The 13,816-nt window shown below is 38.5% G+C and overlaps 1 protein-coding gene across 4 annotated transcripts in view; it reads right to left on the reverse strand.

The window, feature by feature from the left end:
• CCDC66 (coiled-coil domain containing 66) overlaps positions 1 to 13,816 on the reverse strand; it is a 50,618-nt gene that overhangs the window by 5,056 nt on the left and 31,746 nt on the right. For 2 of the 4 annotated variants that reach the window (XM_061128335.1, XM_061128338.1), the window contains 6 exons: positions 8,857 to 8,988; positions 8,212 to 8,462; positions 7,830 to 7,914; positions 6,821 to 6,982; positions 5,378 to 5,522; positions 4,797 to 4,937 (listed from right to left, as the gene is read on the reverse strand). In XM_061128335.1, coding sequence (XP_060984318.1) covers positions 4,797 to 4,937; positions 5,378 to 5,522; positions 6,821 to 6,982; positions 7,830 to 7,914; positions 8,212 to 8,462; positions 8,857 to 8,988 — 916 coding nt within the window. The remainder of the gene's footprint in view (positions 1 to 4,796; positions 4,938 to 5,377; positions 5,523 to 6,820; positions 6,983 to 7,829; positions 7,915 to 8,211; positions 8,463 to 8,856; positions 8,989 to 13,816) is intronic. The other 2 variants (XM_061128337.1, XM_061128336.1) reach the window with 2 other exon arrangements.

Below are 13,816 nucleotides of genomic sequence, written 5' to 3' on the forward strand. Positions count from 1 at the left end.
GAATCTAAGGTATTTGTCTTTTTGTGACTTATTTCAGTTAGCATAATGTCCTCAAGGATCATCCAAGCTGTAACATATGTCAGAATTTCCTCCCTTTTGTAAGTGTGAGTAATACGCCATTGTGTGTGTGTCTGTAGACACATACCCCATAACACTCCATTGTGTGTATACCACATTTTTATTCATTCATCTGTCACAGGACACCTGTGTTGCCTTGCCTCTGCCTTGGGCTATTCAAGACCTCACGTTTTTAGTTGTTTTGGGTATACACCCATAAGTGGGACTGCTGAACCATACAGTAATTGTATTTTAGATTTTCTAAGGCAGTGCTGCAGTTTGCCATAGCAGCTGCACCATTTTATATTCCCACCAATAAGGCACAAGTGTTCTGATTTCCCTGAATCTTTCATTAAACCCTTTTTAAGCGCACAGTTCAGTGGTATCGAGCACACCGATGAGGCCACACAAGTCCAGACCTACCAGCACCTCCCACAGACACCCTGCGCCCACTGCAGTAATTCCCCGTCCCAAACCCCAGCAACCACCACTCTACTATCCATACCTGAATTTGTTCATCCAACCCTAGATTCCTTGTACCAGTAGAACTATCTATATACAATATTTGTGCCTCCCTGCACAACTGCCCCCTCCCCTCAACTCCAGCTTATTTCACTCAGCATAAGGCCTTCAAGGGTCATTCAAGCTATAGCACATATCAGAATCTCAGATGATTCATTCTTAGCATCACATAATAGAGATCGTTTTTTACACCAAACTTCCAAACAGAATTGTCCTGGTTTTCACTTAGAAATGCAAGATTATAATTTTTAGGGAAATGTTGATTGCTACTGATAGTGCATTTCATGTATTTTTTTAATGTCTCATGTACCATCATGCTATGCCAGCAGACTATCCCTGAATTGCATATAACCTTTCACTTTTTTCCATTTTGAAAACAAGAAAAGTTCACCATTGGAAAAAAAGACATCTGAAATTTCCCTACAACTTATATAATGTTCATGATTATGTATATGCTCTACTGTCACAACAGCTGGTAGCCTCAAACTTACAAAGGCTATTTTTCCACATATGATTGAAATTTTAAATTCACAAGTAGCTAAGCAAAGGAGGTCTGGATTGCCCATTAAAAAAAAAAAGTCCACTTACTAAGCTAAATGTGTTATTCCAGGCTAGAGCTGCCCAAGACTAATTCCTAGTAGTAAGGCTGCCCAGCCCACATCACTCTCCTACTGGTATCGTTTGCCACTTTAGACCCATTTACACCCTTCTCTCCTCTGCTCTCAGGGCGATTGGTAAGAACCTTATCAGTGGTTTTCTGGATCCTTGGGCTTCTGATTTTATCAAGAGTGTTCATATGCAGATTACAGGAAGGGAAAAGACTGAATTCAGGGTATTTATTCCACTGTCTCAATCCCTATGAGCTAATCTCCGGCTGACTACCTTTCCCAAAGGTCACAGTTCCCCTCAAAGTTACCTCTATCCAACACTTGTCTTCAACACTCCAGTTGCTACTAGCACCAGTCAAAGCATTACTGTTGTATTCCCTCACATCCACTCCCTTGAAAAGAATCCCTTTCTAAATAAGTCATCTTTAATTACTGATATTTGAGGACCCTGATGGATTACATTCCCTCAGAGTCACCCAGTGATAATATACATAATTTCACGGTCTTAAAAACTTAGTTTGACTTTAATTGATGTGTAGGATTTATATAACTTTGTTATTACTCTGGACATAGAGAAGGGACCAAACCAGATTCTTCACACTAAGAGCTAACTATAAAAAAAAATACCAAGGGCTCATGAGCAGAATGATTTCAGAAAACTAAGCAGGTTGCTTTAACCCTCTCTTCCTTTTTCAAATTCCCTTCTACTTTCCTGTAGAAGGGATGTGGGTAATCTCGTGTTATAATGAAGTAAGATCTAAGGTTAACTGGCAGAAAATAGGGTTATGTAGAGAACGGATTTCTGTAAGACAGTACCAGCCAACTCCTATTTCCAGAGGAATATTATCCCCTACTTAATGGCGAGCCAAGCTGTTTTTTGTCTAAGTTACCAAAACCACAAATAACTGATAGCAGGGTCCACTGGTAATTAGTTTAAAAAGTGAAGGGCTCTAGTTCAAGGTGGTACCTATGAAGATACTGAACTCACCTCCGATGGACACACTGAACCTACACATACATATGGAACAATTTCCTCTTAAAAGAAAACAAAAAAACCTAAAAAACTGGCTAGGCGACCCCTACATACTGGGCAAGTGAGAAAGCCCCACCATCAAAGCAGGTGAGAGAGGCTGAGCCACAATCAAGCTATAAACCCTGCCCCTGTGCTACAACCCACAACTGGGAGGGAACTCAAAACTCAAGAGCTTTCCTCCAAGGAACAAAGGGTTTGAACCCCACATTGAGCACCCCCACTTTTAAGATCTGCACAGAATAGATAATGCCCCAAAACATCTAACATGAAAACCAAAACTAGACTCAAAGCTATAGCAGAAGGGAGAAACAGCTCCTCAAGGGTCACCTACCCCTGGGCCCAGCGCAGAGGCAGCCGATCACAACCAGATATGAAGGAAGCTCATTTAAAATTAGGTTAAAAAAAAAAAATCAGTTGAAGCATTGGCCCAAGGGGTAGGCATGTAACTTAACACATCTGCGGGCTTGCTGGAATACTCTCACAGTGAGGGTGTGGAAAGAGGCTGGTGGGCATCACCTTTTAATTAAACGACAACAACACTAGACCTGTTATTTCCACCTTGCTGCCCCTGCCCTATCACGCTCCCAAGCTTCAAGGGGAGTGGCGGGGGCATCTGAGCACTCTCCCGCCCCCTTGCCCTAGCTGGTGCATGCCATCTTCACCCTCTCCCTTGACCCCAGGTCACAGAGCCAGTATCTCCTGGCAGGGAACTTCTGCGAGCACCTGCGGCCCTGGTTTCTGCAGCTGTTGCCCAGGGGCTGCCCCCTGACAGACTGGCTCCGGAGGCCAGGGTCCCATGAAACTGTAACAATCAGAGAAATAGCTCTTGACAGAGTATCAACCCCAAGGACACTGCATAAATAGCAGCTGAAACAATCCCCCAGTCTTTCTGAAAAAGATTCCTACTTGCTTTTCCGAAAGGTTCAGCCTGAAGGAAAGGCTTGAGTTTGGCACACATCGAGGGGCCTATGGACAAGCTCTCAGGAATGGAGGTCGTTAGATAAAATCTTTACATTTTTCCTCTGCCTTATGCCAGCAAGGCAGCGTTTCCCAAAAAGTTTATACGCTTGGATGGTGTCCCAAGTTTTGCAGGTGCCACCAGGGGACACCTCTACAGCACCCTATTCTCGCGGCCAAGGGCTTCTGCTTGCAGTTCCCACAGGACTGTAACCAATGGGGCTTGTGTTCCAGGTCTCATGAGACTAAAACAACTGAAGAGACGATTACCGGCAGGTTACTGACCACAGAGCACTGGACAAACAAAACTGAAACACACACACTCTCACCTCTGCACGAAAACGGCCTAGGGGCAGGCCTCCGGTCTGCACTGGCCCAGAGTCCTGCTGAGCTCCTCACAGAGACCCGTCTCACAGCTACCCCTGCCTCACTGCAGCCTGCTGCTGTCGCCCAGGAAAGAGCTCTACACTTGCTTGGAGCCCCAATCTGTGCTACTGACAGTGTAAGCATTACGGTATATACCCGAAACTAATGTTATGTGTCAATTATATCTCAATTCCACATTTTAGAACAAGATAAAATGTTACTGGAAGTTATTTTTTTTAAAGTACTTTAAAAAAGAAATTTCCTGGACATATAGGAGGAGGGCTAAAAGGATTCCTAGTAAGCCTATGAAAATGACACCCAACATGAGTATTACTTAATTACTTATGTAAAAATTTAAAAGCAGCACAGGAAAAGATGCTTAATGTCAGCAGTCATGATGAGAGAGCACTTCACAACCATGAGAATTAGTACAAGCGAGGAGATAAAGAAATCGGAACCTTCATACATCACTGGTGGGAATGTAAAATGGTATGGCTGCTTTGAAAGACAGTTTAGTAATTCTTCAAAACTTTAAACATACAATTACTCTATGACTTTGCAATGCTACTCTTCTCCCCCAAGAGACCAAAAATTTATGTCTACACAAAAATTTGTACAGTAAGGCTCACAGCAGCGTATTTCTAATAGCCAAAAAGTGGAAGCAAATGTCAACTGATGAAGGAATAAAAACAAAATATGGTGGTATATGCATAAAATGGAAAACTGTTCAGTGATAAAAAGAATGAAGCACTTGCTGTCATATATTACAATACAGATGAACCTTAAAACATGCTAAGTGAAAGAATCCAGACAGAAAAGATTTCAATCATATGAAATGTCCAGAATAGACAAATCTAGAGAGACAGAAAGTAGTCTGGTGGTTGCCCAGGAATAGAAAGGAAGAAGGAAATGGAGAACGACTGTTGATGGGTACAGGGTTTCTTTTTAGAGTGGTAAAAATGTTCTAAAAAATAACTATGGTGGTGGCTGTACAACTCTGAATATAAAAACTGAATTGTATCCTTTAAAAAACACTGAATTGTATCCTTTAAAGGGGTTAATTTAATGCTATGTAAATTATATCTTAATAAAGCTGCTATAGCGAAATTAAAAACCAAGAGATACCTTCATTTTCTAACTCTTACTTGAAAACCTTAAATTCCTTTAAATTTTAAACTTTAAATTAATTTAACTTAATTTCAATTGTGATTTTAAGTAAATTTTAAGCCAAATCATAATTTATCAACCAATACCTGTCTGCACACCAGTGTCCTTCCTGGGAGAAGCTGTCGAGTTGATATATGTATTCATTTTACCGCTCACTTTATCCAAGCCATGTCTTGAGTTTGCAGTGTTGTTAGTAGATGCATTATATTCCACTTGTATGGTATCAACTGGCAAGAGAAATAAGTCATCTGATAAAATGATAGCAGCAAGTAAATACACATAAGACTTTTAATTTAATCAAGTAGTGTAAACACTGCAACAAAAATTTAGAAGAGCTAGCCTAAAGTTTCTCATAAAAAGTTATCAGCATTTTTATCCCTTACTTAGTGGACAACTCTGTACAAATGGGTACAAAAGTATACATTTTACCTATTGTGAGGAAAATGTTAAGAAAATGTATGTGAAAAGATACTGAAAAGTACAGCATTATTTAGTTCTCCTCTTAATGCAATTTCCCAAGTAAGCATTATAAAATAACATTAGTTCAAAGTCTGAAATTCCTTAAAAAGTATTTAGTTAACAAGTGTTTAAAGGTATTAAAAAGAGGCAATTATTCTCAATCTTCAAAAAATACTATAATTATACATAAAATTCTAGTTGTGCTTACTGCCAAGATTTTGAATTAATCTAGAAGTGTCATGTCCCTTTTGAGCCAATTCTCGGATTCTCTGTTCTTGTTTCAGTCTCTGTGCCAGTTCTTGCGCTCTCTGCATCGTCTGGAACAGCTTATTCGTCTGTAGAGTCATCATTTCCTATCAATGTCGAAGTGTACAAAGTTATTAAATACAATTATCAAACACGTACAGACGTGACTATTCTCTCTCAGTAATAATTAATAATTTTCTAAGTTCCTACTATATGCCAGGCACTATTTAAGAAACTGAGAAGAGCAGCCAACAGAACAAAGTTCCTTCCTTTTTGGAGCTCATATTTTAGTATCTTTTTCTACAGCTGTATTAGACTACAAACACAAAAACTCTTTCACCCACTCAAGATTATACTAATAAAGTTTCCAAAGCTTCTAAAACCAAAGGTCAACTCCATAATTTTATTAAAGTTAAAAGAAAACTGGAGAGGCCAGAAAGTTTATTTGAGTTTCTTCATGTTACGAAAAATCACAAACTTTTTGGCAACCCACTAGATAATTAAGAACTAATACTCAAGATTTAAAAAAAAATAAAAATAAAAAAATAAAAAAAAAAGAACTAATACTCAAGATTTATAGCCATTTTTTTACAATTCAAGCAAATAACTTTTTTTTTTCATGTAGTAGTTATTTCATAGATGTAGTTGGCTCAGCATATTCTATGTATCCAAATCAAAACCTAAACCATTTGTACATTCATCAGCTAATTCTGAAGCAAAGGTTGCAAGCGGGAACTGGCAAGAAAAGGCAAGCTCTCGACGCCACCATGCCACCTCCCAGCTCCAGGGCAAGTGCTGTATGATCTATTCTGTAAATCTCATGAACCTTTGGCAATTGAACATCACTGTATAACCTGCTGTTTGTCAGGCCCACTCAAACACAGCACTTGATATCACCATACCTATGCAGTCTGTACCACTTGCTATAGAGGTTCTCCTACTCTTTTTAACAGATTTTTAATTAGCACAGAGGAATCCTCTAACATAGCAACAGACTCTATCATCAATCCCAGCCAGTCATTCTGCAAGTAAATGCTCCTGTTCACAAATGAATAGACAGAAAGCCCAATCGTTTCTCTTAACATATCTAGAAATTTATTAATAATCATTGCTTAGGAAACACTTCAAAATTAAGCATATGGAAAATTTTTGTTTTATGTTGTAATAACTCATCCTGACCTCCCCTCTCCTCAGAGCAGGAAAAAAAATAGCATCTGTGAAAAAATCTTTTGAAAAAATAAAAGCTCCAGCTTTCTACTTATAAAACCTTCTTTATACAAAGCTTTAATGTTTCTGCATATAGCTTCACCATTTCAAAATACATGCAAATATTCTGGTTATTTTTTCTTTAAAAACAAACCCACTTTTACTTTAAAATGTCACAGTTAGGATACAAATAACCTACTTCCTTTTGTTTTTGCTTAAGTATGTCTTCCTCATACTGTTTCTGCATCTCTTCTCGTTCCCGGGCCAGGCGACGCTCCTCCTCTTGTTCCTCCTTCTTTCTCTGCTCTTCTTCGAGCTGCTTCTTCTTGCGCTTCTCTTCTACCTGAGCAGTGATAGCTTTCTACTCATAAACAGTAACATAAATCACTGTCATAAATTTTAAAAATTCACACAGCATTTTTCCGGTGTTTCAAAATGTTCATCAATATAGAGAAGGAAGTATATAAATGAGTTAAGTTAGAACGTCAAGTTAAATTAGAAAGTCAGGTTTTTCCCATCTCCCACAGGTCAAGTTCTACATGCCTTTTCTTTAACCCCAGGAGGGCTCTTAGAAGAACTAAGAGAAAACCAACTGAGGGAAGAATCTCAGTGTTTAACATAGTGCCTGGTAAAAATAGCAGATGCTCTATAAATGTCTGCTTCACTTAATTGTTAACTACATGAACTAAGCCAAATTCTTCACACAGTAGACATTTTAAAGAATTATTAGACATTCAAGTCCCTTTGGTATTAGACTAAAATTAGGGTAGAATTTTAATCTTAGTTTCCTTTCTTATATTATCTGCTAAATTTCTTAATCATAATTTTACCTCAAGCCTTTATATATATTTTCCCCTTTCAAAGACCTAATTCTCACCCTGAACAGAATTCAGAAGAACTGAAGGGGGAAAAAAAAACCCAACTTAATACTAACTTAAACAGATTCAGTATCATTTCAGATACACAACCTATACATTAAAGACCTTCTCTCTTGGAAGGCAGGTGGCTGTAATATGTGATATTATCTAATTCTCAACATGAGTATAATTCTAATATAATGCCAGTTGGTGTAGGGATTAGATGTAATCACAGGATTGTGCAAAGCTTGTGCTGTAAAGTTATACCAAAATTTAATTTCCATTCACTTAGGTATCTAGGCCATGAATACTAACTATCAAGGCAAAGAACAACATTTTACAATGCAATACCTGATGTTCTAACTGCTTTTGTCGCCTCCTGTCTCGTTCCTCAATCTGAGCTGGGTCCAAAAGAGCAGTCATAGAACGGAGAAAGCTGGCAAGATAGATATATTAGCTACTTAAAACCCACAAAGGTGGGTTTAACAAAGTACTAACTCATTTTTGTTTGAAATACATCATTTCTACTTTTGTTTTTTGATAGGCAAGAAGTATATTAATATAGGATACTTAAAAGAGATCCAAGTGGGAAGGCAAGGGAGCTCTACCGAGTCATTGCTACTATAAATAAAAACAGGAAACTGAAAGCAGTTAAGATAAACACAAACAGCAGCCCTAAAAGAAAGCGCACAGACTTTCTTAATCATCAGTAAATACTGAAGACTGAACTTACCTCGTTTTCTGAATGTTTGCCACAGCCACATCTCTAACAGGCCTCACTGCATGCTCCTCCTCTGAAGGTTCCATCTGGCTTCCGACGGCAGGTGTAGAAAGACTGCTGAGAGCAGCCAGCTCCTGCGCGTCCGGAGACACACACAAGTACTCCGGTTGTTTCTGCACTGACCGGGACGACAGTCGAGACTGAGAACCAGGACAGTTCTTTAAGGAATCAAAATGCACCGCCCATCTGTCATGTTCCTCACCCTAATCACGACAAACGAGAATTGCTAACAACTTTAATGACTCTTCTTACATTCAAAATCCCAAATGACAAATAACAAAATTTCTAAAAGTCACCACACAGCAAAACAAGCATCGTGAAAATTAACAAAACTGCATTCTGTATTGATTCCACATACATTGAGATAGCTAAGCTTAGAGAATATGAAAAAATCAAAGAATTAGGAAATGTTTAACAAGTTACAAGAAACTATGCAAAATCGCACTTACTAAATTCATTCAAAAAAGGTTCACAAGAGCAAATGTGGAATAATTTAAATATTCTAATCTTGTCATGCAGTTTTAGGATACTTTTAAGTTTATGATTAAAGATGTTTCATTTTTTTTCCTGTATACCCAATGAAACTTTATAAATTACCATTGAGGATGTAACTTTCTCCTCTGCCTTTTTTTGCCGGTCATCTTCTATTTGCTTGTTCAACTCTTCGATCCATTTTCTCTGCTGTTCTTGTCTCACAGCACTGAAAGGGTGCTCCAGCAGTACTGCTTCCTAAACAAGAGTCATCAATACCATTAAAAGTTTACATTTCTTTTCCTAATCACTTTATCTTTTACAAATCTTTCCAAAGAATTTATATAGATTTAATGTCATAATGTATTTATTTCTAAGAGATGCAACAATTTTAAACAAAAAAACTCAAGTATACAAGGAGCCCTCATAGTCAACAAGAGTCTGAAATGCAGTGAAGTGAAGTCGCTCAGTCATGTCCGACTCTTTGTGACCCCATGGACTGTAGCCTACCAGGCTCCTCAGTCCATGTAATTTCCCAGGCAAGAGTACTGGAGTGGGTTGCCATTTCCTTCTCCAGGGGATCTTCCCAACCCAGGGATTGAACCCAGGTATCCCACATTGCAGGCAGACGCTTTACCATCTGAGCCACCAGGGGGACAGCACTTGGGTGCAATCTCAAAAACAACCAAACAATCTCAGTTCATTTCCAAGGCAAATCATTCAACATCATAGTAATCCAAGTCTATGCCTCAACCACCGATGCTGAAGAAGCTAAAGTTGACCAAGTCTATGAAGACCTCCAATACCTTCTAGAACTAATAACAAAAGCAGATGTCCTTTTCATCATAGGGGACTGGAATGCAAAAGCAGGAAGAGACACCTAGAATAAAGGCAAGTTTGGCCTTGGAGTACAAAATAAAGCACAGCAAAGGCTAATAGAGTTTTGTCAAAAGAACACACTGGTCATAGCAAACATCCTTTTTCAACAACAGAAGAGACGACTCTACATGTGGACATCACCAAGTGGTCAACATTAAAATCAGAGTGATTATGTTCTTTGCAGCTGAAGAGAGAAGCTCTATATAGACAGCAAAAACAAGACCTGGAGCTGACTGTGGCTCATTCCATTAGCTCCTTTGGAAAACTCAGGCTCAAATTGAAGAAAAGTATGGAAAATCAGTAAGCCATTCAGGTATGACCTAAATCAAATCCCTTATGATTACACAGTGGAAGTGAGGAATAGATTCAAGGGATTAGATCTGTTAGAGTGCCTGAAGAACTGTAGATGGAGGTTCATAACACTGTACAGAAGGCAATGATCAAAACCATTGCAAAGGAAAAGAAACACAAGAAGGCAAAGTGGCTGCATGAGGAGGATTTACAAACAGCTGAGGAAAAAAGAGAAGTGAAAGGCCACGGAGAAAGAGAAAATTATACCCAACTGAATGCAGAGTCCCAGAGAATAGGAAGGAGTGATAAGAAGGCCTTCTAAAATTGAATAATGTAAAGAAACGGAGGAAAACAATAGAACGGGAAAGACTAGAGATCACTTCAAGAAAGTTGGCGATATCAAGGGAGCATTTCATGCAAGGATGGGCATGATAAAGGACAAAACCGGTATGGACCTAAAAGAAGGAGAAGAGATTAAGAAGAGGTGGCAACTATACAAGAAAGGTCTTAATGACCCAGATAACCACGATGGTATGATCATTCACCTAGAGCAGGACACTCTGCAATGTAAAGTCAAGTGAGCCTTAGGAAGCATTACTATGAACAAAGCTAAAGGAAGTGATGGAATTCTAGCTGAGCTATTGTAAATCCTAGAAAATGATGCTGTTACAGCGCTCCACTCAGTATGTCGGCAAAACTCAGTAGTGGTCAAAGGGCTGGAAAAGGTCAGTTTTCATTCCAATTCCAGAGAAAGGCAATGCCAAAGAATGTTCAAACTACTGTATAACTATGCTCAATTCACATGCTAGCAAAGTTATGTTCAAAATCTTTCAAGCTAGAGAAATTCCAGAAGTACAAGCTGGGTTTTGAAGAGCAGAGGAACCACAGATCAAATTGTCAACATTTGTTGGATCATGGAGAAAGCAAGAGAATTCCAGAAAAATATCTACTTCTGCTTCACCAACTACACTAAAGCTTTTGTGTGGATCACAGCAAACTATGGAAAATTCTTAAGGAGATCGGAGTACCAGACCACCTTACCTGTATCCTGGGAAACCTGTATGCAAGTCAAGATGCAAGAGTTAGAACCATGTTGCCCGACATGGGCAACAGACTGGTCCAACATGGAAAAGAAGTATGTCAAGGCTGTATATTGTCACCCTGCTTATTTAACTTCTATGCAGAATACATCATGCAAAATGCCAGGTTGGATGAATCATTAGCTGGAATCAAGACTGCCGGGAGAAATATCAACAACTTCAGATGTGCACTTCACTAATGGCAGAAAGTGAAGAGAAACTAAAGAGCCTCTTAATGAAGGTGAAAGAGGTGAGTGAAAAAGTTGGATTGAAACTCATCATTAAAAAAACTAACATTATGGCATCCAGTTCTATCACTTCATAGCAAATAGGGAAAAAGTGGAAACAGTGGCAGATTTTATTTTCTTGGGCTCCAAAATCACTGCAGACATTGATCACAGCCATGAAATTAAAAAGAAGCTTGCTCCTTGGAAGAAAAGCTATGACAAAACCTAGACAGTGTATTAAAAAACAGAGTCATCACTTTGCTGACAAAGGTCTGTATAGTCAAAGCTATGGCTTTTCCAGTAGTCATGTACAGATGTGAGAACTGGACCATAAAGAAGGCTGAGCACTAGAGAACTGATGCTATCCTATTGTAGTACTGAAGAAGACCCCTGAGAGTTTGCAAGGAGATCAAACCAGTTAATCTTAAAAGATATCAATCCTCAATATTCATTGGAAGAACCACTGCTAAAGCTGAAGTTCCAATACTTCGGCCACGTGATGCCAAGAGCTGATGCACTGCAAAAGATCCTGATGCTGGGAAAGAGTGAAGGCAGACGGAGAAGGGGGAACAGAGGGTAAGACGGTTAGTTATTATCACCGATTCAATAGACATGAATTTGAGCAAACTCCGAGAGATAGTAGAGGACAGAGGAATCTGGTATGCTACAGTCCATGGTGTTGCAGAGTTGGACACGACTTAGCAACTAAAAAGCAATACAAGTCAATTTTTCAGAATGATATTTTTAACACATACTGCCAGAAGGATATAACTAAGAGTAAGGAAAGGAAATTTTCTAAGGAAAATTCTAAATTTAATAAAAATAGAAAATTCTCCAAAACAACTACAGATTTTAACATTTCTAGCCTAATATAGTCTCATTTGCTTTGAAAGGAAATTACTAATAATCTGAATAGATGACTACTGTTTACACCTGGCTTCAGAATACAAAAACACTGCTTCTGGACCAATAGTCAGGAGGATATACAGAGCCAGCTGCTTTCTCTTTTGAATCATAATGTCTCTCGGTATATTTTTTCCCCCCATTTCTGCTGTGACAGCTCTATCAAGATCTATGATACTCAATAAGAAAAATACATTGTGTCCAGAATAAGTCCCTGAATTTTATGAAAAAACAAAAACAAAAAACAGCAGCAGAAAAGTTTACTGTTGTTTTTAACTTAGGAGAGTTTACTATGCTTTAACAAAAAAGAAAAGGATATATTCTACTCAAACCGTCTTGAAAGGCAAAAGTTATGCAACGAAACATTCTGTTACATGACATAACTACAGGACATAATTTTAAAAATAGTTTGACAGGATAACATAATGGAGATATACCTTACAATTACTTTCTGTCCATATTTTCATCAGAAATAATGGCAAAGCTCAAAGTTTACAACCAAGTGCCTTGATCAAAGGAAATACTTAAACAAAAAGGAAAAATCTTAGTATCTCAGATGCTCCCACACATTTTTAAACAGAAAAAACCATCCTATTTATTTAAGCCTAAAAAAACTACTCAAAAGGAGCTGTATCTTCAGGTAAGTGATTTAACAATTCTATTTTTAGAAATGTTATTTTAGAGATCAGATTGGGGTGGGGGGAAGGGCCCTTTGAACTCTCTTTAAAAAATTCACAGGTGACCCAGTGGTTAGGGCTCCATGCTTTCATTGCCAAGGGAGCAGGTTCAATCCCTGGTCAGGGAACTAAGATCCCACAAGCAGAGCAAAGTGGCCAAGAAAACAAAAACAAATTCACACACAAATGGCATGAATCATCATAGAATCCTATAAGTTTCTTAAGTCTGATGTAACTAGATTTGGTTTCAAATTTTGGTGAAGTCTCAAATTACTAAAAAATAAGACAGAAGTCAAAATACCTTTGAAAATTCTCAAAATCCTAAGTGTTTCATATATATATGTCTTATATTTACAAGCCTGTAGAAGATTTAATAATCAGTTCTTTTAATTCAGTCTTCAATGTCTTACTCAAGGATGTCTTACAAAGCCATTACCATTCACTTGCTTGCCACCTAATTAAGTCATTTCACTTCTTCAACTGAGTAGAAAACTCTTTATTACTTTCTTTTTTGAAACTTTGCCCCAAGGTGCATTCAGGTAGAAGAATGAAACTATAAAGGTCTGGGGAAAGGGAGAGGTGGTAGATAAATGAAATTTTTTTTTTTTTAATTTATATAATTATGGCTGCATTGAGTCTTTGTTGCTGCATGCAGGCTTTCTCTAGTTATGCTAAGTGCGGCCTACTCTTCATTGTGGTGCACAGGCTTCTCACTGCTGTGGCTTTTCTTGTTGCGGAGCATGGGCTCTGGGCACACAGGCTTCAGTAATTATGGCCTACAGGCTTAGCTGCTTTGCAGCACGTGAAATCTACCCAGACCAGGGATCAAACCCCTGTCTCCTGCACTGGCAGGCAGATTCTTAACTACTAGACCACAAGGGAGGTCCTGAAGTCGCACAATTACTGAGCTCATGTTAGTTGAAATTGAGTAAGACAGATAAAGGTAAAATACAAGACATAGTGTGTAACAAATGTGTTCTGATGATTATCTAGCACCTCCCTTCTGTTAATTCTTCCATATATCTAAGGA

Source organism: Dama dama, chromosome 24 (genome assembly GCF_033118175.1).
Source record: "Dama dama isolate Ldn47 chromosome 24, ASM3311817v1, whole genome shotgun sequence".
NCBI classification, from domain to species: Eukaryota; Metazoa; Chordata; class Mammalia; order Artiodactyla; family Cervidae; genus Dama; species Dama dama.